General features: G+C 42.7%; 1 protein-coding gene across 1 annotated transcript in view; it reads left to right on the top strand.

Annotated features, from left to right (window-relative positions):
• GNA15 (G protein subunit alpha 15) overlaps positions 1–25627 on the top strand; it is a 34564-nt gene extending 8937 nt beyond the window's left edge. Inside the window, exons 4-7 of the mRNA XM_033956715.1 lie at positions 19426–19554; positions 19865–19994; positions 20854–21007; positions 24287–25627. Coding sequence (XP_033812606.1) covers positions 19426–19554; positions 19865–19994; positions 20854–21007; positions 24287–24507 — 634 coding nt within the window. The 3' untranslated portion in view covers positions 24508–25627. The remainder of the gene's footprint in view (positions 1–19425; positions 19555–19864; positions 19995–20853; positions 21008–24286) is intronic.
• The last annotated feature ends 264 nt before the right edge of the window (positions 25628–25891 follow it).

Genomic DNA, 25891 nt, shown 5'->3' with positions numbered 1-25891 from the left:
AAAAGATACCCAAACCGACCAGATGACTACTGAAGGGATTAAGTGATGATCCCCCAACTCCCCCAGTGGTCACTGACTCCTCTCCCATCCCCCCAAATTCTGAATGAAACAGTATGTACCTGTCTCTAGAACAGAAGCACTTGGTATGGGAAAGCCTAGTACCTTATGTACCTAGTGAGGACCCAGGCCCATAAGCCTCTCTAACCACTAAATAACCCTACTATACTGCCATATAGTTGCAACCTAGGACCATAAGGAGTAATGGGGTGGTAGACAGGTACATAGTAGGTTTTAGGGGAGTTTTGGAGGGCTCACCATATATTATAAGGGGGTTATGGTAAGATGAACTTCTGGCACCTTTTATATGAAATCCATTAAAATCTGGCCCCTCCCACATCCAAATGGTATATATTAGAATGTTTTGAACTTGGACAGTTTTGTGGTTGAAAATGGGAAATAAAGGTGGATGTCCTGGCAGTCAAGACATCTAAAAAAAATGTGAATGTCTTGTGGTGTTGCTAGTTTTAAAAATGACAGTTTCTCTGCCTTCAACTTTGGACTTCTTATGGGAAACACCCAAAGTCGGACTTAGATGTCCTATCAAAAATGGCCTCTACCTTTTTGTTGAGATGCAGCAACCAGAATTGAACACAATACTCAAGGTGAGGTCGCATCATGGAGTAATATAGAGATGTTATAGTATTCATGGTCTTGTTTACCATCCCTTTTCTAATGATCACTAGCATCCTGTTTGTTTGTATTTGGCTGCCACTATACAGTACACTGAGCAGAAATTGTTTACAGTGACACCTAGATCTTTATCTTAAGTGCTACTGACTCCCAAGGTGGACTATAAACATCAGGTAATTGTGGTTCAGATTATTCTCCTATGTGCTTCACTATCAGAGTTACGGCAGTTGTCTTAGTATGGTTTAGATTCTTTTTGATAGGTAGGACCTTCAAGATACATCAAGGGGTAGATATCTCACAAGAAAAACAAGTGATTTGTGGAGCCCCTCAGAACTGTTTTGTCTTAAGTCCCCTTATAGCATTGATCCAGGAACATGTTCTAAATTTCTATTGTTATGCAGTTGAAATTTTGCTAATGGCCAAAATATCACTCACTTCTTTGGACTTATAGGTACTCCAAACAGGATTAATTAAGACATCAAGATGGATAGAAACCCATACATTAGTTTTGAATGCATCCAAGGCTGTATCTTGTTGGTTCACAGGTACAAAGGAATGTCCAACATTAGTTCCTGTACTGGAAGTTAGGTTCCCTGTTTTAAATACCTAGAATTATTCTTGACACGGCTCTCATATTTGAGAATCAGGTAAATGCTGTTGTCTAGAAAGGATTTTACATTTCGAGACAGTTACGCCCAGTAATTTGAACAAAAGGAATTGAAAACTTTATTGTATGCTTTATCATCTAAACAACTTGATTATGAAAATGTGGTCTATTTAGGTCTAACAAACAAGCAAACAGTGGAGACTTTCAAAACACAAGTGTACTCGTTTATTCCAGAACTCTGCTGTATTTGTGCAGTGGCTCGACATGCACATGTTTTGGCCTATAAAATGTTGACACACAAAACATAAAAAACATTTTTAATAATTTACATATGTATCTATAAAAATATATCAACTCAACCATATCAATAAATGCATGACTATACAAATGTACTGTATATAAAAGAGATAAATAAGGAAATAAAATGAGAACCTAGACCGCCAGAAGACAAAAAACCCCATAAGGTAAAAAAATATACGTATTCATATTGATGGAAACATTCTTAATATTAACAGAAGACTTAAAAAACATAATATGTGAATAAGTGAGTAATGAATTATGTATAAACTACATATTAAACATAGAAACATAGAAGATGACGGCAGAAAAGGGCTACAGCCCATCAAGTCTGCCCACTCTGCTTACCCACCCCCTGTCTATGCCCTAATGACCCAATTTCCTTATCTTGACCCTCGTAGGGATCCCACATGGGTATCCCATTTATTCTTAAAGTCTGGCACGCTGTCTGCCTCGATCACCTGTACTGGAAGCTTGTTCCAATGATCAACCACTCTCTCTGTGAAGAAATACTTTCTGGTGTCGCCATGAAATTTTCTGCCCCTGAGTTTGAGCGGGTGCCCTCTTGTGGCCGAAGGTCCCTTGAGAAAGAAAATATCATCTTCCACTTCGACACGTCCCGTGAAGTACTTAAATGTTTCGATCATGTCTCCCCTCTCCCTACATTCCTCGAGAGTGTAGAGCTGCAATTTGTTCAGTCTCTCTTCGTACGAGAGACCCTTGAGCCCCGAGATCATCCTGGTGGCCATCAACTGAATCGATTCAATTCTGCGCACATCTTTGCTGTAATGTGGCCTCCAGAATTGCACACAGTACTCCAGATTAGGTGTACATACAGATGTATCTAAAACAGATAGTACCATCAACAAATTGTGATATGTGAAATTACACTTTAACCTTAATGCCTATTAAATTAAGCTCTTTTAAAGCATTGGTTTGTAAATATCAAAAGCTTATCTTATTTTTAGCACAATATATTTTGCAGAATACAGCGTATCACAGGGGAGATATGATTGAAGTCTACAAAATCCTGAGTAGAGTAGATCAGGTACCAGTGGATCGATTTTTCACTCCGTCAAAAATTACAAAATGCTTTGCAGTTTTAACTAAATATTGTATTACGGGTCAAGATGCCATTAAGACCCTTTATTCAGATATACAGGCGAGAGTATTTGTTAATGGTTGCTTTTCGGAATTTTTTACGGTGGGTCAAGGATGTCCTTTGTCTCCGTTACTTTTTGTATTGACCCTGGACCCATTGATTCGTGAAATTCTTGCTAAGCCAGATATTTGCCGAGTGGATATCAGGTTGTCGTCTTTTAAAATTGCTGCTTTTGCAAATGATATTTAATTTAGTGCATTTAACAAATCCTAGGATTTCATTACAGTCTTTATTGGAAAGTTTTGCTGAGTTTGGTGACTTTTCTGGATTCAAATTGAATATGGGTAAATCCGAAGCTTTGGCTACTAATGATAATTTACGCCTGCAATGGGGTTCTGATTTTCCACTTCGATGGATGGAAGATAAATTTAAATATTTGGGAATTTATATTCCGGTAGATTCTAAATCTCTATATAAATCTAATATTCCAGATTTAACGAGTCACACAAAACAAAAATTGTTGCAATGGCAGTCTTTGCCATTATCCCTAAGTGGGCGTATTGCTCTTTTTAAAACGGTTCTTTTCCCGAAACGGTTATATACTTTTCAGATGCGTCCCCTGGAATTGACAAGTAGAGATTGGCGGAAATTAAGAACTGCTACACGAAGGGCTCCTTTTACGAAGGTGCGCTAGCGGTTTTTCTTGCATGCACCGGATTAGCGCACGCTAGCTGAAAATCTATGGCCTGCGCAAAAGGATGCGGTAGCAGCTAGTGCATGTGGCAAATTAGCATGCGCTATTCCGTTAAGCCCCTAGTGCACCTTCGTAAAAGGAGCCCTATATTTTGTTGGGCCGGAAAAAAAGCCAAAATTATCTTTTGATTTTTTTTTTTTTACTAGGATCAGGGATGAGGGGTGGCATGGGTCTTCTGGATCTTCATATTTATAGGAAGGCTTGTTTACTAAGACATATTAGGGATTGGGTGTTAGATAATGTTTTATTTATTCCTATAGCAGTGGTCTCAAACACGCAGCCCGTGGGCCGCATGCGGCCCCCCCAGGGACTATTTTGCAGCCCGCAATCTGTCCTTGCCTAAAGCAGGGGTCTCTAATCTGCTTCCCTTCCCACTGCCCTCCCCCAAGCCACCGCAATCGGGGAACAGGCCAGCGTCCGAGGTCTTACCTCTCCCTGTTTATCTTCCCCAGCTCGGAGCTGACCAATTCTCGCCACCCGACATCAATTCTAACGTCGGGGAGGAAGTTCCGGGCCAGCCAATCGCTGCCTGGCTGGCCTGGAAGTTCCTCCCCAACGTTAGAATTGACAGACAGAAGGGACAGATGTCAGACCAGGGGAAAGGAAGGAAGGAAGGAGGGAGGGAGAGAAAGGAAAGAAAGAGATGTCAGACTATGGAAATAGGGACAGAAGAAGAGAGAGATAGAAGGGAAGGTAAGACATGGAAACGTAGATTTTGAAAAGAAAAATTGAATATTAAGTTAATGCCAAAGATGGATGCAAGGCAGAAAGTGAAGACAGAGAGAAAACCAGTCAAAGGACAAGAAGACCCTGGAAACATAGTTAAATGCACAGAAAAATAAAGTCACCAGACAACAAAGGTAGGGAAAATGATTTTATTTTCAATATAGTGATTGAAATGTATCAGTTTTGAGAAAGGAAAGATATTAAACTTTAAATGTGAGGGCTGCAGAAAAAATAGGGTACTTGGAGGGCTGCAGAAAAAATAGTTAATGACAATTTTGCATAAGGTAAAACTCTTTATAGTTTATAAATCTTTCCTTTAACTGTTAAAGGAAAGATTTATAAACTATAGAGTTCTACCTCATGCAAAGTTGTCATTTCTTTAATGAGACATTAACTATTTTTTCTGCGGCCCTCCAAGTACCTACAAATCCAAAATGTGGCCCCACTAAGGGTTTGAGTTTGAGACCACTGTCCTATAGTATATGAAAAAGCTTTTTATTACCCTTTTCATTTATTATTTCTTCTTCATGTACATCAGTCTAAATTACCGGTTCATTTAAGAGGTAATTCTATTTTAACTCCAATGAGGTCAGTCTGGGGTAATTTAATTAAATTATGGGGTTACAATCCACGTATAACAGATATGTTACCTATTCAGGGTAATGGAGATTTTCAACCTGGTATGACATCTAGGATTTTTAGGAATTGGGAATATAAAGGTATTTATTATTTAGCACAGGTATTGGATGAGACAGGGAAGATAAGGAGTTTTCCTGACCTTTCTGTTACAGTAAGAGAGGGGTCCTGGTCTTTATATGCTTACTTGCAATTGGTGAATTATTTGAATAAATTGCGAAGATTGGATTTTTCAAGTGGAGTTCGTGATAGAATTCTTTTTTTTTTTTTTTTTTAAATCAATGTGAAGATGTGCCTATTTCAGTTTCTTTATTACATAAGTGGTGATGGAATTTACTTCCTACTCGTACATATGAAAATTTTTTTACAAAACTGGAATGAGGAGTTGGGAATTCAGATTTCACTTCTTGATTTTACTCAAGCTATTAATAGAATACCAAAAGTTATTACGGGATCTGTTTGGAGGGAATGTTCTTATAGAATTTTACATAGGGCTTATTTTTCCCAAGTTCAAGCTTTTCATACGGGTTTGATAAATTCCCCAATTTGTATCAAATGTGATAAGGATCTTGGCACATTATATCATGCTTTCTGGTTGTGTCCTTTAATCAAGTCATTCTGGTCTGCCATCCTATTATATTTGGGTTCTTTATGGGGTAGTCCTGTAGTGGGTTCTCCAAGGGGAGTAATTTTTGGTAAAGCAGCAGCTTGTGGGATATTTGGTCAAAGGAAATGTCTTTTATTTCAGAAGGCATGTATGATTGGGCATAAACGTATTATGCAGTTTTGGTTACAGAAAGAATCTCCAAGTTTCTGGCATTGGAGAAACCAGTTGCATCGTTTACTTTTGTTTGAAATTTGGGAGGTTAGGTCTCCATGGAAGATCTCATCGGGTTCTGGTACATTGGATGTGTCCTCGCTTGTGAAGACTGACGAGAAGAACTTGTTTAACCTATCGGCTACCTCTTTTTCCTCCTTTATCACTCCCTTCCTGTCTCCATCATCCAGGGGTCCTACTTCCTCCCTCACCGGTTGCTTCCCTTTAACATATCTGAAGAACGATTTGAAATTTTTTGCCTCCCTGGCTAGCCTCTCTTCATATTCCCTTTTCGCTCTCTTAACCACTCGATGACATTCTTTTTGGCATTTCCTGTGTTCCTTCCAGTTTCCCCCGGTTTGGTCCTTTTTCTATTTCCGGAACGATTTTTTTCTTGTCTCCTATCGCTTTCTTCACTTCATTGATTATCCATGCTGGGTCTTTTGTTCGTTTTTTGTTTTGCACCCTTTTCTAAATCTGGGGATGCACATATGTTGTACTTCTTGCACTGTGCCCTTGAATAGGGACCAGGCTTGCTCTACGGTTTCTGCTTTCCTTGAGCTGTTTTTGAGTTTTTTTCCTTACCATTGCTCTCATAGCATCATAGTTCCCTTTCCTGAAATTTAACTTTGTTACTGTGGTTCTTTTCCCTTTTGCTAACCCTACTTCTAATTTGTACATATGTTATAGAACAGGGGTGTCCAACCTTCGGCCTGAGGGCTGCACGCGGTCCCGTGAAGTATTTTGTGCGGCCTCGGTCGAGGGCGATGCAGTGTTTTCCTCTGCTGACCCCGTGTGTTTACTGTCTTGCCAACTCCCTCCTCTGTCTTTCTGCAGCACTTGTGCAGCCCCAGAAGATTTTTTTTCAGCCAATGTGGCCCAGGGAAGCCAAAAGGTTGGACACCCCATAGAATATCACTTGCTGAGCAAATATTGAATTGTGTGTACATACAGACTACACCACTCATTCTGCCATGTAAATCTATTAACACATGTGCGCTTATAGTCATAGAAAGCAAAATATAAGACATGATAATTGAAATTAATGTTTCTTATTGATAATCATCTATATAAATTATCTCAAACAAAGTTACATATTCAATCTTTGGGTATCACAGTATCAAAATCATGTATAGACTCCTGAAGCAGGACATTTAGGCCAAAACATGTGCATGTTGAGCCACTGCACAAATAAAGCAGAGTTCTGGAATAAACAAATACACTTGTGTTTTGAAAGTCTCCGTTGTTTGCTTGTTCGTTATTTGGTTGTGGAAGCGTCTCTCCTGGTTTTTCTTGTCTATTTTAGGTCTGCCACATAATCTCTCTAAAAGATTACTAACTTTACAAAACTCAGGCATTAGGTTACTGGGAAATGCCAAGAAATTCAATCATGTTACCCCTATGTATATAAAGTATCATTGGCTTCCTATGCTCATTAGAAGTAAATTTAAATTACTTTGTTTACATGGCTCTTTGGGATCAGGAACCAGCTTATCTGAGTAGATGGATAATTCTATATACAGTACACCTTCCAGATGTCTAAGATCCCTTCAAGATTTTCAATTAACATCACCTCATTTCAAAATGGTCCACTGGGCCATTACCCGAGAGAGAACATTTTTCTGACTTCTTGTGATTCTTTGGAATAATCTCCCCAAAGAAATTAGGTCAGAAATTAGCTATAAAAAGTCAAAATTTTGTTGAAAAAACATATTATTTTAAGCAGATCTTAAGGACTGAACTTGATTTTCAATAAGTGTGGTTAAATATGACTTAGGTTAACTGTGTCTATGGGTGTCTATTTTTATGTAATTCTTATAAGAATACATGGGTTAGGCTTTCCTATTGGAAATCCTTTCAACTAAATATGAGGGTCATTTCATAAATAATGCACACTATTTTATTAAAATTTACATTATTTTTTTTCAAGTATTTCTTTACAATCCTTCAATATGGTCTCCCTGCTTTGCAATGACCGAGTCCCAATGTCCAGGAAGCTTCATTATTCCATCCAAGACACCGTTTTAGTTCAGTTGCCGAATGGCTCAGGTACCGGCGAAAGAAAGCTCTTCCAGAGATGCAAAACAATGACCTTGCATAGGTTGTTTCAACATTGGAAAAAGGTCGAAGTCTGGTGGACTCGTGTCTGGGTTGTAGGGAGCATGAGGTAACACCTCCCAGCCATATTCGCATAGTTTTTCAATGACAAGTGGAAAGCTCCATCTTCCCCACGACCAAAAAATTTTTGATGAGCTCAATCAAAAGTCAAACAAATGATGGTTTTTGCTTATGATCATGAAGGCATCATCATCACAGACAAAGTTCCACGTGGAAGAAGTTTCACAGCAGTGTATTATTGTGATTTTTTTGCAAAAAAAAAATGCACAGAAAAATGCACAAAACCTGACCTCAGTTGCTCTTGGCTGTGCCATTCATTCTTCATGACAATGTTCGCCCGTATATAGGGAATGTAATTGAAAAGCTACACGAATACGGCTGGGAGGTGTTACCTCATGCTCCCTCCAGTCCAGACATGAGACCACCAGACTTTGACCTTTTTCCAAAGTTGAAACAACCTATGCGTGGACATCGTTTTGCATCTCTGGAAGAGCTTTCTTCCACCGGTACCCGAGCCATTCGGCAACTGAACTAAAACGGTGACTTGGATGGAAAATGAAGCTTCCTGAACGTTGGGACTCGGTCATTGCAAAGCAGGGAGACCATATTGAAGGATTGTAAAGAAATACTTGGAAAAAAAAATAATAGTGTGCATTATTTATGAAATGACCCTCATATAATTTTTATTGTAAACGGCCCTGATATGATGAGGCTGGGCAGTATATCAAGCTTTTGAAATAAACATAAACTTTGCATTGTCCACATCAAATTTCTTCTGCCATTTAGATGCCTAATCTTCCAGTTTCTAAGGTCTGCAATTTTTCACAGTCCACATGCGATTTAACAACTTTAAATTTGCATATAACACAAATCTATTCAGTCACCTCACTCATCATTCTCATTTCCAGATCATTTAAAAATATGTTAAATAGCGCCAGTCCCAGTACAAACCCTGAAGCTCTCCACTCTTTACTTTCCTCCACTGAGAAAAAGGGCCATTCAACCCTAATTTCTGTTTTCTATCTTTTAACCAGTTCCAAATCCACAACAGAACATTGCCTCCTATCCCATGGCTTTTTAATTTTCTCAGGAGTATCTTTGTCAAAAGCTCTCTGAAAATCTAGATACACTATATTAACTTGCTTTTATCCACATGTTTATTCATGTCTTCACAGAAATTAAGCAAATTAAGAACATAAGAATAGCCTTACTGGGTCAGACCAATGGTTCATCAAGCCCAGTAGCCCGTTCTCACGGTGGCCAATCCAGGTCACTAGTACCTGGCCAAAACCCAAGGTGTAGCAATATTCCATGCTGTCAATACAGGTCAAGCAGTGGCTTCTCCCATGTCTTTCTCAATAACAGACTATGGACTTTTCCTCCAGGAACTTGTCCAAACCTTTCTTAAAACCAGTTACGCTATCTGCTCTTACCACATCCTCTGTCAACGCGTTCCAGAGCTTAATTATTCACTGAGTGAAAATAAATTTCCTCCTATTGGTTTTAAGAATATTTCCCTATAACAGTGTTTTTCAACCTTTTTTGGGCAAAGGCACACTTGTTTCATGAAAAAAATCACGAGGCACACCACCATTAGAAAATGTTAAAAAATTTAACTCTGTGCCTATATTGACTATATATAAAGTAATTCTCTTGAATAGGAATCAAATAAACACAAAGAAAGTATTTTATAATTACTTTATTATGAAATATTAAACAGAATATTATGAAATATTAAACAGAATAGTGAAAAATTATAAAATACTTTATTCAGTGCGAAACCTGGGCCTGTTTGGCTGAACACAAAGCTGATATTCTGGCTGGAATCGAAGAAAGACACACACATAGCTCTTCGTCAACAGCCGTTCCCTTTCACCGCCCCGTCACCGTCACCGCCATCCCTTTCACCGCCCCGTCACCGCCACTGCCATCCCATTCACCGCCCCGTCACCGTCCCCGCTGCATCCATATAAGCCTTAGTACTGTAATATTTAGCTCATTCCTTTCTTATAAATCAAAGTTCCTGCTGCTGAACTAGAGAAAGAGATGTTCAGCTGGCAGGGCTTTGTTTATAAATTTTTATCAACACAACTAATATACTATTTTATCCTAAAGCAAAAAATAAATAAATATATATATTTTTTTTTCTACCTTTGTTGTCTGGTTTCTGCTTTCCACATCTTCTCATTCAATTCCTTCCATCCACTGTGTGTCTTCTCTCTACGTCTTCCATTTGCTGTTACTGTGCCTCTCCCTTCCCCCCCCCCCCCCAATTGGTCTAGCACCCATCTTCTTCCCTCCGCTCCCCCATAGTCTGGCATCTGTCTTCTTCCCACTCTGTCTTCCACATTTCCCTTCGGGGTCTGTTCCTCTCTACCCTCCTTCAATGTCTGTCCTATTCCTTTCCACCACCACCCTTCCCTCCCTCCTTTACCATCTGTTCCTTTCTACTACCCTTCAGCTCCTCTCACGTGGCTTATCTATCTACCTTCCTCCCTCTTATTTTCATGGCACGTTACAATGTAATTTGTGCAAGCCACTGGAGCTTGCGAGCTCGGTCCCTGTCCCATCCCCACAAACCATCTCGCTTCTGTGCTCCTATTTTCTCCATTTCTAATATCTCCCCTATGTATCTGTCATTGCTCCCCCCCTGTGTCCATATACCATCCCCATGGCATGTCCCCTTTTTGTCTCTGTCCCTATGCCCCATGCACATAATTTCCCCTCTTTCTGTTACCTTCCTGTGTCCAGATTTCCCCTATCTTCCTCTTCCATACCAGTGTGTCTCTTCTTTTCAACCCCATCTAGCTTTTTTCTCTCTTTCTTCCCCCCCCCCTGCTTCTAGCATCTGGCTCACCTGCCTGTCCTTCCCTTTCTTTCCTGCTGTGGGTTTTTCTTTCCGTCTTCATCCCCTTGGCCCAGAATCCTTTTCCCTTTCACTCCCTCCTTCCAATTTGAGCCGGGAACACGAGCGATCGCACGGTCCCCGCAGCCACCACTCGCCTGCCCAATCGATCCTACTGTTTAGCCAGCTCTCTCCCTTCGCCTCACCTTAGTTTGTAGGTTTTGTTTTTCGGCGACATGCACGCTTTCCCAAAGAGCCGCGCATGCGCGGCTGCTCGGTGTTCAATCTTCTGCTCTGCTGCAACTTCCTGTTTCCGGTTGCGTCAGAGCAGAAGATTGAAACTGAACAGCAGCGGGGACCGGGGGAGTCTCATGGGAGCGCGTGCGGGACCCGGCCTGAGGCCTAATCAGTGTCTGCACCGTACGGCACACCAGGCAACATCTCGGGCACACTAGTGTGCCGCGGAACAGCGGTTGAAAAACACTGCCCTATAACTTCATCGAGTGTCCCCTAGTCTTTGTAATTTTTGATGGAGTGAAAAATCGATCCACTTGTACATGTTCTACTCCACTCAGGATTTGTAGACTTCAATCATATCTCCCCTCAGCCATCTCTTTTCCAAGCTGAAGAGCCCTAACAGTTTTAGTCTTTCCTCATACAAGAGGAGTTCCATCCCCTTTAACATCTTGTTCGCTCTTCTTTGAACCTTTTCTAGCGCCACTATATCTTTCTTGAGATAAGGAGACCAGAATTAGAAACATAGAAACATAGAAAATGACGGCAGAAAAGGGCTATAGCCCACCAAGTCTGCCCATTCCAAATACCTGCCCCCCTGATTTCACTCCCTTAGAGATCCCATGTGAATATCCCATTTTCTCTTAAAATCTGACACGCTGCTGGCCTCAATCACCTGCAGTGGGAGTTTGTTCCAATGATCCACCACTCTTTCGGTGAAGAAGTATTTTCTGGAGTCGCTATGAAATTTCCCTCCCCTGATTTTCAGCGGATGCCCTCTGGTGGTTGAGGGTCCCATGAGGTAGAAGATATCTTCTTCCGACTCAATTCTGCCCGTGATGTACTTAAATGTTTCAATCATGTCTCCCTTCTCTCTTCGTTTCTCAAGTGAGTACAGTCGCAGTTTATTCAGTCTTTCTTCATACGTGAGATCCTTGAGCCCCAAGACAATCCTAGTGGCCATTCGCTGAACCGACTCGATTCTCAGCACATCCTTCTGGTAGTGTGGTCTCCAGAATTGAACACAATATTCCAAATGAGGCCTCACCATGGATCTGTACAGCGGCATCATGACTTCAGGTCTCCTGCTGACAAAACCTCTACGGATACAACCCAACATTTGCCTTGCCCTGGAGGAAGCCTTCTCCACTTGACTGGCTGCCTTCAGGTCCTCATTAATGATCACCCCTAGATCACGTTCCGTCATGGTCCTGGCTAAGGTCTCGCCATTTAGTACGTAGGTTCTGTGCGGGTTTCTCTTACCCAGATGCATTACCTTACACTTTTTAGTATTGAAGCCTAGCTGCTAAGTTGCTGACCACCGTTCCAGCAGCAGTAGATCCTGCGTCATATTATCAGGCAAAATGCTTTTACCTACTATGTTGCAAAGTTTGGCGTTGTCGGCGAACAGTGATACCTTTCCTCTAAGTCCTTGGGTTATATCTCTTATGAATAAGTTGAATAGAATCGAGCCATGGACCGAGCCCTGCGGCACTCCACTGATCACGTCTGACGTTTTGGATGGGGTACCGTTTACCACCACCCTCTGAAGTCTACCGCTCAGCCAATCCTCAACTCATGTAGTTAGTGTCCCCTAATCCTATCGATTTCAGCTTGTTCAATAACCTTCGGTGTGGGACGCTATCAAAAGCTTTACTGAAGTCCAAATATACTACATTCAGTGAATGCAATTAGTCAAATAAATTAAGCAAATTGGTGAGGTAAGATTTCCCTTGGCAAAATCCATGTTGTGTCTCTGTCCCATTAAATCACTTTTGTCTATGTGTTCGGTAATTGTACTCTTTATAATAATTTCTATCATTTTGTTTGTCAGTTTGGTGGGTTGGGGACTCTCTTCCATCTAATGTCTTGTTTTAAAAGTTTTATTTTCTGCCGAAACACCCCTGCTGGCTCAAATTGAGAAATACTTTGTTTTGCCTACCTGCTCTCAACTGCCTCCTCTCCTCCACTGCTTGAATCACATGACAGGTTTTAAAAGTTTTATTTTCTGCTGAGACACCTCTGCTGGTTCAAATTGAGAAACCTCTTGCTTTGCCAACTTGCTCCATCTCTGGCAGTGTTCAAGGCCCAGTTAAAAGACCACCTGTTTGATAGTGCTTTCAACTCCTAATTCCTCTCACCTTGGGTTCTGTATCCCCAACCCTATATGTCATGTCTGTCTGTCCAAGTTTGGTTATCAAGTTTCAAGTTTATTATAAGTTTGTTGTACACGCAATATCAAATATTTCAATAAGTATGCTAATTTAAAATTAGGAGACAAAAATTAAACAATTTATATAAATAAACATACAATGTATGTTCACAAGTAATTAGCGATACAAAAGGGAAGAGGGGTGAACTACAATCTTTGAAGAAAGTAAGAGTATAGTTAGGGATAAAACAACATCAGGAGGGTGATGAAGAGTAGGGACCATCTATAAATGTCAAAATGTACAGTGATGTGTACACCTTTCAGCGCTATATATGTGATAAATACTAGTACCATGTTTCCCTGAAAATAAGTCCTACCCCGAAAATAAGCCCTAGCATGATTTTTGGGGTAGGTCTTAATATAAGCCCTACCCACAAAAATAAGCCCTAGTCGCTGGCAACAGTAGTGCTCCTCCCGCAACCCTTCCATCTCTCCCACCCATCCGAACCCTGACCGTGAGACCAAAATACAGTACCTTATACCAAACCACATCGTCGGCAGCACAGATCCCATCATGGCTTTCTCACGCCCGGGCGTTCCTCTGCCGCATTGCTGATGACATCATCAGCAATGTGGCAGAGGAACGCCTGGACGTGAGAAAACTGCAATGGGGCCTGTGCTGCCGACGATGGGGTTTGATATAAGGTACTGTATTTCGGTCTCACGGTCGGGGTTCGGATGAGTGGGAGAGATGGAAGGGTTAACAGGGAGAGGGAGTGTGTGCGGCAGTGGCGGGGGGGGGGGGGGTGGGAGGGATTTAAAAATGCTCCATGAGAGGAAGGGAGGGATATAAGCTGCAAGGGTTCTACTGCACAAGGAATGGGAAGGAGGGAGGGATAGAAGCTGCAAGGGTTCTGCTGCACAAGAGGAGGGAGGGATATAGGCTGCAAGGGTTTTGCTGCACAGGGGGATGGGAGGGAGGGGGAGGGATAGAAAGATACTGCACAAGGGGATGGGTGAGAAGGGAGGAAAGATGCTACACATGTAGGGGAGAAAAAGGAAATAGGAAGAATTGGGGTGGAGGAGAGGAAGGGAGAGATAATCATTGTCCATGAAAAAAATAAGACCTCCCCGAAAATAAGACCTAGTGCCTTTTTTAGGCCCAAAATTAATATAAGACAGTGTCTTATTTTCAGGGAAACACAGTAGTAGTAGTAGTCATTGACATCAGGCTTTCTGATCTGTAATTTCCTAGTTCATTCCTGGAATCTTTGTAAAAACTGGCATTACATTGGCCACTCTTCAATCTTCAGGTACCATGGACATTGGAAGATTTTAATGACAGGTTACAGATCAATTGTGGTAAAAGCAGATAGCATAGCTGGTTTTAAGAAAGGTTTGGACAGATTCCTGGAGGAAAAGTCCATAGTCTGTTATTAAGACATGGGGGAAGCCTCTGCTTGTCATGGATCAGTAGCATGGAATGTTGCTACTCTTTGGGTTTTGGCCAGGTACTACTGACCTGTATTGGCCACCGTGAGAACGGGCTACTGGGCTTGATGGACCTTTGGTCTGACCCAGTAAGGCTATTCTTATGTTCTAAGACAGTGGCCTTCCCCTGCACCTTTATTACTTCCCCGGTGCAAGGTTTCTGCTTAAGCCGGAGAAGTTTAAAAAGGGAAAGGGAAGGGGGCGTGCGCGAGGGGTGCCGTTCACCCTTACTCCGCACTAATAGTAGATCAGCACTTTCTTGCTTGAGTTGTTTCAGCACCCTGTGTATACTCTATCCAGGCCTGGTGCTTTCTGGTCTTGAGAACTTTGCACCGGTGTTGCAGTGCTCAAGCTATTGTACTGCTCTTTAATAATTATTTATTTGGAGTTATTAATTGCCTTTCATGAAGAGATTCACTCAAGGCGGTGTACAGCAAGAACAATTCAACATAAAACTTACAATTTTGTTAATGTATAATACAGACTTATCTACCTCTATTCAATTGTTCCATCATAGAAAAAGGAAAGTTTCTACAAATTAAATTACAGGAAAGAATAGAGGGAGAAGACATACAAACAGTCATAATTCAATTCCTGTAACCAACATTCATTATACTTGCTGTTAGGGGGCCCCTGAAAAGGTTTGCGGAAATAGAAAAGTCTTTCATAGCGCTCTATATTTCACGAGAGCAAGCTCTGCACGTATTTCTAAAGGTAAGGCGTTCCAAAGTGAAGGGACAGTTGCGAAAAAGGCAGAATATCTTGTTGAATCTAGTTTTGCTGTGTGTACAGATAAGATTTTAGTTGATGAGCTGCTGATATAAAAAGACCAAAATATAAACACATACAATGAGTAAGGTAAACTCAAAATCAGCAAATTGAAACTTATAATAGGACTATTTATTTATTTTTTAATGTATCATATTTATTAAAGAAATAGTCAATACAATCATGGATGATGAGAAATTACAAAAGAAAACATAATACATAGAAGATAATAATCTACAACAGACATGGTCAACTCTGTTCCTCGAGGGCCAGAATCCAATCGGGTTTTCAGGATTTCCCCAATGAATATGCATTGAAAGCAGTGCATGCACATAGATCCCATGCATATTCATTGGGGAAATCCTGAAAACCTGATTGGATTCCAGCCATCGAGGACCGGAGTTGCCCATGTATGATCTACCATGACCGTAATCCAATGAAATCAACCTTACAATAAAGATAACATCCTAACTCCTCCCCTCTCCACAAACCTGCCCCCCAACCTCCCACCATTTATTATTTATTTTAAAAATGTATCTACAGCCTGTTACCAAGCGATTTCCAATTAAACTTACATATCATTACTAACTGCTAAGAAATATTACATAATGCATTAACAAGTAACTGTGTTTTCAGCAACTTCTTGACGACCAAGAAACAGTTTCAAGAATATACTTATAACAGCACTGAAATTCAAATAAGAGAGATATAACACAATGGGCTCCTTTCACTAAGGTGCACGAGATGGAAGAAGAGATTCTCTTTCTCAAAGGACCCTCAGCCACAAGAGGGCATCCGCTCAAACTCAGGGGCGGAAAATTTCTTGGCGACACCAGGAAATATTTCTTCACCGAGAGAGTGGTTGATCCTTGGAACGAACTCCCGGTGTAGGTGATCGAGGCAAACAGTGTGCAAGAATTTAAGAGCAAATGGGATGCCCATGTGGGATCCCTTAGAGGGTTAAGCCAAGGGAACCTGTCACCAGGAGTGGGATCCCTAGGATAGTAGACTTGGGGGTGGGTCAGTAGAGTGGGCAGACCTGATGGGCTATGGCCCTTATCTGCCGCCATCTTCTATGTTTCTAGCGTTTTTAGCGCACGCAGGAAATTACTGCGCACTACGCTTCTAGAACTAATGCCAGCTCAATGCTGGTGTTAAGGTCTAGCGCGTGGGGCAATGTAGCGCGTGCTATTCCACGCATTAAAGCCCTAGTGCACCTTAGTAAACGGAGCCCAATGTCACATGTCGATTCCGCTCAGTACATCTTTCAGGTTCAGTGAGATTTATCTCAGTTCCTCTGTATCGCCACCCACGAAACCCGTTTTTGGCACAGGTAGATCTTCCCCATCCTCCTTCAGTACAGACCAAAGAAAACAATTAATTTAGGGCTCCTTTTATCAAGCCGCGCTAGCGGGGTTAACGCGTGCGACTTTTCATCACACGCTAACCCCCGCGCTGGTCTAAAAACTACCGTCTGCTCAAGAGGAAGCGGTAGCGGCAAGCGCGGCCAGCGGTTTAATGCGTGCTATTACACGCGTTAAACCGCTAGTGTGGCTTGATAAAAGGAGCCCTTAATCTCTCCACTATGCCCTTATCTTCCCTGAGCGGCCATTTTGCTCTTTCATTATCTAACGATCCTATTGATTCCCTCACAGGTTTTCTGCTTCTGATATTTATTACTATAACTTTTCACCTCTATGGCAAGTTTCTCTTCAAATTCTTTTTAGTTTTCTTTATCAGTGCTTCTGTTGCTGCTTTTTTTTTCATTTGGATCTTTTATTCCCATTTTTCAAAGGATCTTTTGGCTCTTTCACTTTACCTTTTAACCATGCTGGCTGTCATTTACTCTTCTTTTACCCTTTTTTAATATGTGAAATACACACAGACATTTTAATGATTCACACTTTACTAGCATTGTGATGTACCCAACTGGATTTCCTAAGCTGAAATTCTTCCCTTAGTGCACCCAGGTTGAGACCCTGGCTCTCAGAGCTGGAGCCCATGGGTGAATCAATTTTTCACCCTTTAAAAATGTACAAACCAGGGGACGTGTAAAAAATTTTAAAACGAATCAGAGGAAATATTTTTTCACTCAACGAACAGCTAAGCTCTGGAACAAATTGCTGGAGGATGTGGTTACAGTGGTCAGCATATCTGAGTTTAAAAAAGGTTTGTTCAAGTTCCTGGAGGAAAAGTCTATAGACTGCTGTTGAGACAGACATGGGGAAGCCACTGCTTGCCCTGGGATTGGTAGCATTGATTGTTGCTACTATTTGGGTTTCTGCCAGGTTCTTGTGGCCAGTAACGTAGCCAGACAGCCAGTTTTGGGAAGTCCTGAGCCCAAAAAGGGCAGGCATCTCTCTCTTTTCCCCTTCCTCCCCACCCCCTAGCCTGTGCAACATCCTCTCTCTTTCCCTCCTTTCCCATGCTCCTTTCTCTTCTGCTCCTCCCCTCCCCAGCCTAGCCCAAAGGTAGCTGTAATCAAATTTCTAAAGATGTCACTAGGTCTGTCCAATGGCTCCACCTTTGCATGACCTGGTTACCTCAACAGGTTGATCTGGACTGGAGCCAATTGGCAGCTATAAAACACCACAGACTAGCAGTGCAAGAAGTGTACTTACAGTGTCATCCTGGGGTTCCACTTCACCTCCACACTGCTGAGTCTTCCCCAGAAGAAGCATTTGCTGAACTGCAAGAAAAAGGTGTGTTTGTCCTGGCTTGGGTCTAGCAGCTCCCAAGCAGGATCCAGCACTGAGAGCCCAGCATGTCTGTTTTCAGGCCGCCGGTGTCTGACCCCAAAGCTGCAAAATGCAAAATTGTCAGAAGGAAGGCTTCCAGGTCAACCACCGGCAGTGTGTAGGACCCACTGCCAACGGCCTTTGGCTGCTGAGTGGATGGGTCTGAGCCCATACTGAGCAGGCCAAACCTGTGTAGGCTCGTTCATGGCTATGCCACTGTTGGAAACAGGATACTGGACTAAATGGACCATTAGTCTGACCCAGTACGGCTATTCTTATGTTCACCAGAGCCACAGATCTCAACACTTGGGATCATAGCTTTGCATAAAGTAGATTGTGGTCTGCTGTACTGATCAGAGGAAGAAGATTCTGGCCTTTGAGAGCTAGTTAAAAATGTATTAAGTTAGTCTGATAAGAAAGAAATTATTTTCACAGACATGCCATGTTTTGTTCGATTTGCTGAGAGGCGGAGTGGGTGGGTAGGGTAACCTGCATGGTGTGACATCTTACTGGGCAGAGTGGATGGGCCATGCTAGTCTTTATCTGCCATCATTTACTTGGGGGAGGGGGGGAGGGAGGATGTCTAGGGGAAAGGAATTGATTTGTGCACATATGAGAGAATTCTGTTATCACTTTTTGTTTGAATTGCTGGCACTTATTTGAAAACTTTAATAAATATATTTAAACAGATCTGCCATCATTTACTATGTTACTCTGATTTTCTCTTACTGTCAGCAAATCAACTGAGAGTAGTTGGCAAGCTGCAAAGATGTTGGAAAGGGATGGCTGACAAGGGGGGGGAGGGGTGTGTGGTGTGTGGAATGCTTTTTATGTAGCTGACGGGATGAGAGACTGGAAAAGGGCAACTGATTCTGGGAGTAAGGAGGTGTCTGACTGTACAGGGACACGGGAACTAGAGAAGGGCCCACACAAGGTGGAGTGTGTGGTACTCGGACTGGTGAGTGGTCAATTTAGTATCCCTTATAAAATCTTAGATTGTTAGAAAGCCTCAAAGGACTTATTACTGGTATTTCCTTTCCTCTTCTACCCTTTTCCCTTTCAACCCACCATCTTGTGAGAGTTATATCTGGGCCCTCAGTTAACAGAACTCCAGCTTCTGATATGGATGGTTCAACCTTCCTTGCCCTGGCCCCACCCCATCCAAATTTGTCTATCCTTTCTTGAGTTACTGGCCCTCACATAGCCCAGAAAATACTTCATTTCCTGTTGTACACCATAACCATGCTCTAGTCTGAGGTTTTTTTTTCTATTTCTTGCATCTGTACAGACTAGTCCTAGGACCTTATGGACTGATCTGCGATAGGAAACAAGAAAATCAGACTTGGATCAAACATCGCTTGTGCTTGGGAGTCAGGGGGTGATATCGGTGCAGTGTTGATATTGCAGTCTTGATGAGTGACAGTTCTTTTGTCTCTGTTTCTGCTTCCAGTTACCTGTCCAACCTTGAGCGCATTGCGCAGGATGGGTACCTGCCCACAGATGAGGACATCCTCCGTACCCGCATGCCCACCACGGGTATCAATGAATACTGCTTCTCTGTGGAAAAGATGCAGTTGAGGTAAGTCTGGACGGCCGACTAAGTGTGGAGAAGCATTCTTCGAGAAATTATTCAGAGATGCCAAGCTACCCAGTTTCAGGCTGGAGATCTTGTGGCTGGTTTTGAACTTATCTCCCAAAGCAGTGTGGGATTTTGCAGTGCCTGATCCTGCCTATTGAAATCAGTGCTGTAAGTCCCATAATGTACCAGATTCGGGTGGCCAGAAATCCAGAACTGTCCCAAAATCTCCAGCCTGGAACTGGGTGACATGGCATCTCTGGAAGTCTGCCTAACCTGCCTCACTGTTTCCTCTCTTGCATGGCCTCTGCAGGATTGTGGATGTAGGTGGACAGAAGTCAGAACGGAGGAAGTGGATTCACTGTTTTGAGAATGTGGTCTCCTTGATCTATCTGGCGTCCCTCAGTGAATATGACCAGTGTTTGGAAGAGAATAATAAAGAGGTGAGAACTGTCTCAAGTCATAGCAAGGCTAAGTTGCTCGAGGTTCATCTGCATCGATATTCAGACTCCTAACCCTGCTTTGCTCAGGGAAATTATCACCACAGCTTAAAAGGTGCTGGATTAAGTTTGAGCAGTAGTGAAAAAGGAACAATATTGGTAGCATGATACATTGTCCCTTTTTTACTACTGCTCAAATTTAATCCAACACCTTTTAAGCTGTAGTGATCATTTCCCTGAGCAAAGCAGGGTTAGGTGTCTGAACATCGATGCAGATGAACAGCAAGCCTGGATTTAGGCATTAGCAACACAATTAACTGCCTAGGGTGCCAGATTTTGAAAGTACCAACTACCGAGACCAATGAGGAACCCTCTCCTGCTTACTATAGGTTCATATGCATGGGCTGCTTCAAAGGGACACCATTGTGGCCCTGTGGCCTTCCTATGCTGCTCTTCTGGCATTCAGATATTTTCAAAATTTCTGAAACCGCACCCTCCCCTTGCTTTCTGAGGTCTGCTGTCTGATTTTTGCCTATGGGTATCAAAATCCAGCTTTGATAATAGATTCATTTGGAGACAGCAGTCGGGCATTGCCATTGATCACAGGGCAGGGCCTTCTCTTGCCATGTAGCAGTGGCTACCTAGTCCCTGAATGTTATGTAGTGGGTGGAGTTTACTTGTGGAAGCCATTTGGCTGATATCATATCATTGCAATTCTGAAAGGTCATGGTTATGGTGGGGGGGGAGGAGATGAGGATCATGATCTCTGAGGTCTCTGAAGGTCAGCACTGATGTGTAGTCTAAGGGGGAGGGGAGCAGGGGCTGAAGAATAGAAATGAATCACTGCTGCCTCTTGGTGCAGAATCGCATGAAGGAGAGCCTGGCCTTGTTTGCCAAGATCCTGGAATTCCCCAGGTTCGAGGAGACACCCATCATCCTCTTTCTGAACAAGACAGACCTCCTAGAAGAGAAGATCATGGACTCGGATCTGGTCTCTTATTTCCCAGAGTTTGGAGGTAACTCACATGTGACCACCATTGAAAGGCTGTGCGTGTGTGTGACTGTGTGTGACCACCATTGAAAGGCTGAGGATCCTCTTATCTGGATTGGGAATTTAGATTCAATCATTCACCTTTTCAAAATCCAAACTGAAGACCAGTTACATTTGGGCACAGATTCTAATCTATATAACATTTATAGCCCACTCTAATCTCCAGTCAGATTCTAGGCAGATAACAGTATATAAAAAAGATATATCTAGGTGGATAACAATATTTTTAAAAAATCCATCAAAAGTTCTCAGCAAATTTACAATACCTAGTAAATCAATTAAAATAATAAGTTTTTATAAAAAATTTTAAAAAAAAATATAATATGAAGAAACCCCTTAATTCAGTAGGGAGATCATTCCACAATTTGGTTTCTACATATTCAAAAGATTTACTCGTCAAACACTTCAACCAAATATATTTTCTTGTTGAATAACTGAGTTTCAAAGAGTGCTGGAAACGAGAAGCAATCCTACTTACTGGAAAGGATAAAACTTTAGGTCCCATGTTATTTCCATGTCTAAGCAGGGTTTATAGTCTGTCAGTGGTTCCCAAACCTGCCCTGGGGGTTCCTCAGCTAGTCTGGTTTTCAGGATATCCACAATGAATATTCATCAGAGAGTTTTGCGTGCGCATCTCTCTCATGACTATTCTTTGTAGATATCCTGAAAACCAGACTGTCTGTGAAACCCCCAGGACAGGTTTGAGGACCACTGGTCTAAGTTCTACCTGATGCTATGGAGGATTAAATAACTTGTCCAAGTTCAAAAGACGTGGTGGTGGGATTTGAACCTGAGCTTCCCTGATTCTCAGCCGCTGCTGCTAAGCAATGGGCTACTTCTCCACTCCTTATCTCTCTGCCCTTCTGTTTCCCTGTGTGATCCTAGGCTAGGCAGGTCACATGTGGCACAGTGGTTAAAGCTACAGCCTTAGCACCCTGGGGTTGTGGGTTCAAACCCATGCTGCTCCTTGTAACCCTGGGCAAGTCACTTAATCCCCCCATTGCCCCAGGTACATTAGATTGATTGTGAGCCCACTGGGTCAGACAGGGAAAAATGCTTAAGTATCTGAAAAAATGGTGACGGGACTAAATCATGCGAGACAACGGCGCGCAGACAACTGAGCACAAGGTTGATGGCGCGCCGAAGAAAAGCACTATTTTAAAGGGCTCCGACGGGGGGTGTGGGGGGGAACTCCCCCACTTTACTTAACAGACATTGCGCTGGCGTTGTGGGGGGTTTGGGGGGTTGTAACCCCCCACATTATACTTAAAACTGAACTTTTTCCCTAAAAAACAGGCAAAAAGTTCGGTTTCAAGTATAATGAGGGGGGTTACAAACCCCCAAACCCCCCACAACGCCAGCGCGATGTCTGTTAAGTAAAATAGGGGGGTTCCCCACCAACACCCCCCGTCGGAACCCTTTAAAATAGTGCTTTTCTTCGGCGCGCCGTCAACCTTGCGCTCAGTTGTCTGCGCTCAGTTGTCGGCACGCCGTTGTCTCGCGCGATTTTGTCTATGAACCGAATAAATTCATATACACTGTTCTGAGCTTCCTTGGGAGAACGGTATAGATAATTGAATAAATAAATAATCCTTGGTTCTGTCACTGACTCTTTCCCTGTGACCCCGAGTATCTGATGATTTCACCTTGTGCTTCACTTCTGATCTCCTGATCAGGCCATTTTCTATACTGCGCTTGCAGGGGAGCTTAGAACAGTTTACTTGAATTTATTCAGGTACTCAATAATTTTTCCCTGACTATCCTGACAGGCTCACAATCTATTTTATGTACCTGGGAGAGCGCTGAGGCTGTAAGTTTAACCACTGCACCAAAACTAAGAGCAAGGGGCATCTGGCTGTTTCTGGCTCTTTACTGTTCAGCCACCCATCTCTTTGTGACTTGGAAGAAGGGAATTCCTTTTTCTCAATTAGATTACAAGTTGTCATTGAACTGTTTTTCCCATTACCAATGGGGCTCATAATCGAAAGAGAAAAACGTCCAAAAACCGGCCTAAGTCGGCACTTTGGACGAACATTTCCCAAATACCAAGTGCCGATAATAAAAACGGGTTTTGGACGTATTTCTAAACGACCTAGGCCTTCATAGTGTCGCTGAACAACCAAAGCTAAATGACGCATTTCGGGAGGAGTGTCGAGGGCAGGAGTTGGGCGGGACGTGGGCTGGCTTAGACTTAGTCATACAGCATGCATAACCGAAAGTTATACAGCTGACGATCGACGGAACTTGGACGCAAAAACCCACCTAAACTTACCAGATAAGCACTGAAAACACATAACACAGACCCCCACACACTACCCCAGTGATGACTGACACCCACCCCCATAGAAATATTAATCACACCTTTAAAATTCAGCCTCCAGACCATCATCACCTGGCCGCCTGGCATAGGAAAGCCTAGTCATCCAGCAAAGAGGCAGCTTAAGTCGTCTTGGGGATGGGTTAGGGACACATAGAGATGAGGACCCATGCCCATAAGCCCCTGTAATCACTGCATTGATACTTAAACTTGTGCACTCCCCTATACACCCCCAAAACCCTTTTTTACTGGCATATAAGTGGCTCCTACAGCCATGAGGGCTATTGGGGTGGTAGATAAGGGGGTCTAGGGGATTCTGGAGGTGGTTTGGGGCTCACCATGACCTATAAATGAGCTGTAGTGAGGAGAAGACATGGCACCCTTTTTGTGAAGTTCACAGCAGTGCCCTGTAAGGTACCCTACTATTTAGGTGCCATGTCTGGGTGTTCAGTCCATCACTTTGCAGACCCCTCCCATGTCCAACAGGGCTTGTGCTAGGACTTGGACAAAAAGTTGGACGGATATGTGGTATAAAGATGGATGATTTAGCGGCTTGGATGATCAGATCGGCAGGACGTATAATTAGACGATTTTCGAAACCAAAAAAATTTTGGACGTATTTTTCGAAAATGTGTCCTAGGCTGTTTTTTTTACTTTGGACGACTTGCGACTTGGATGCAAATGGACTTAGACATCCCTTTTGATTATGCCCCTCAATGCCTCCACTTTTGCTGTGGGACTGACAGTGCAGAGCAGTAATGCCAGCAGAAAAGAACTATATGAAATCTATAGATGCCTGTTCCCTCTGTATATTGCTCCACACAGAATTACTGCCTTTGTTTCCACCCCAGAGGTGACTGATGTTTTGGAATTGTTCAGAATTCAAGTTCCTCTTTGCTGTCTTTCCTCTCTTTTTATTTTCTGCAGGACCTAAGCAGGACACAGAGGCTGCAAAGAAGTTCTTTATGGAAAAGTACAGGGAAATATTCCTGAAATCGGAGATCAATACAAGCATATTTTCTTCTAAAAGACGAATGTTCTACCCACATTATACCTGTGCCACAGACACACACAACATCCGGAAGGTCTTTAACAATGTGAAGGAAAGTGTCCTGATCAAGAGCCTGGAGGCCTTCGCTCTGATGTAGGAGGAGACTGTGGTTGAGCTGTACAAACATCAGGGCTGCTTTCACTTTTCTGCAAAGCAATGTGATCAGACAGACTGAGGTTTCTGCAGAGGAAAGCTGGAGACCAGCTGGGGTCCTTGCACTGCCTCTGAAATCATATTGGGCAGGCTCGATGAGTCTTATGGTCTGTGCTAACCATTATGTTGTAGGAGCAAAATCCCTTCATGACTCAGCTGGGGCTGTGGTATTTAAGAAAGAGCAGGGATGCTGAACCAAGCGGGCTTTGTGTCAGCTTCCTATCTGAAGCTGAACAGGTGCCATGGAGAGAGGAGGAGCAGGAGGTGAGGTGGGGTTACCACAGGAACCTCTCAGTTCTATGCGAGTCCTAATGGCCTGTAATGCCCTCTTCCTTGTACCACGATGCCTCCATAGGTTCTGCTGCTCTGGGAGGCCTATTAGGTAATCCAATAGGTGGGACAGAGACTCAAGACTGCAGACAGGCAGTGCCTACATTCATTCATGCCTGACTGGGCAGGACTAGCAAAATATCCCTTGAAGTTCGTTTGCAGAAACATTTAACCATTGTTTGAAGGGGGCAGAGACTGGCAACTATGGGTTAAGTGGAGAGCTTTAGAATATAAACCTAAAACCTCCGGACCGAGTACAGACTGATCTTAAAGAGGAGGAGTTACTGAAGGGCTTTTCAAGCTAACCACCAGGGGCAACAAGGGCAGCCACAGAGGGCCCCAAACTCCTAGGAGCCTGATGCTTAATGAATCAGGTTTGCAATTAACAGCTGACCAAAAATTAAAGCTTTTTCTCCATCTTCCTCTTCCTCTCCACCCCACCCCTTCTCATGCTTCTCCCATCATGCCAGCAGCCAACTCTTACGTCTCTCCCTCTCATTCTCGTTCTCACTCTCTTTCACCCTTTGGTTTGTGCTTCTCAGAGAGATAGCACCATTTTATTGGCTATTTTCTGTTCAGGGCATTCCAAGCTTGTAAATCACTAAGATTACAATAACATAGTAAATGACAGCAGATAAAGACCCGAGTGGTCCATCCAGTCTGCCCAACTGTACATGCTCCATAAAAAAAATTGATTCACTTGTACCCGCTCTACTCCACTCAGTATTTTGTAAACTTCAATCATATCTCCCCTCAGCTGTCTCTTTTCCAAGCTGAAGAGCCCTAACCTCTTTAGTATTTCCTCATATGAGAGGAGTTCCATCCCCTTTATTATCTTGGTCGCTCTTTGAACCTTTTCTAGTGCTGCTAAATCTTTTTTGAGATAAGGAGACCAGAACAGAACGCAATACTCTAGATGAGGTTGCACCATTGAGCGATACAGAGACGTTATAACATTCCTAGTCTTGTTTACCATCCCTTTTCTAATACTTCCTAGC

The sequence above is a fragment of the Geotrypetes seraphini genome, chromosome 8 (genome assembly GCF_902459505.1).
Source record: "Geotrypetes seraphini chromosome 8, aGeoSer1.1, whole genome shotgun sequence".
In the NCBI taxonomy this organism is placed as follows: Eukaryota; Metazoa; Chordata; class Amphibia; order Gymnophiona; family Dermophiidae; genus Geotrypetes; species Geotrypetes seraphini.
The sequence above is the reverse complement of the archived record's forward strand: the minus strand, read 5'-3'. Positions and strand labels throughout refer to the sequence as shown.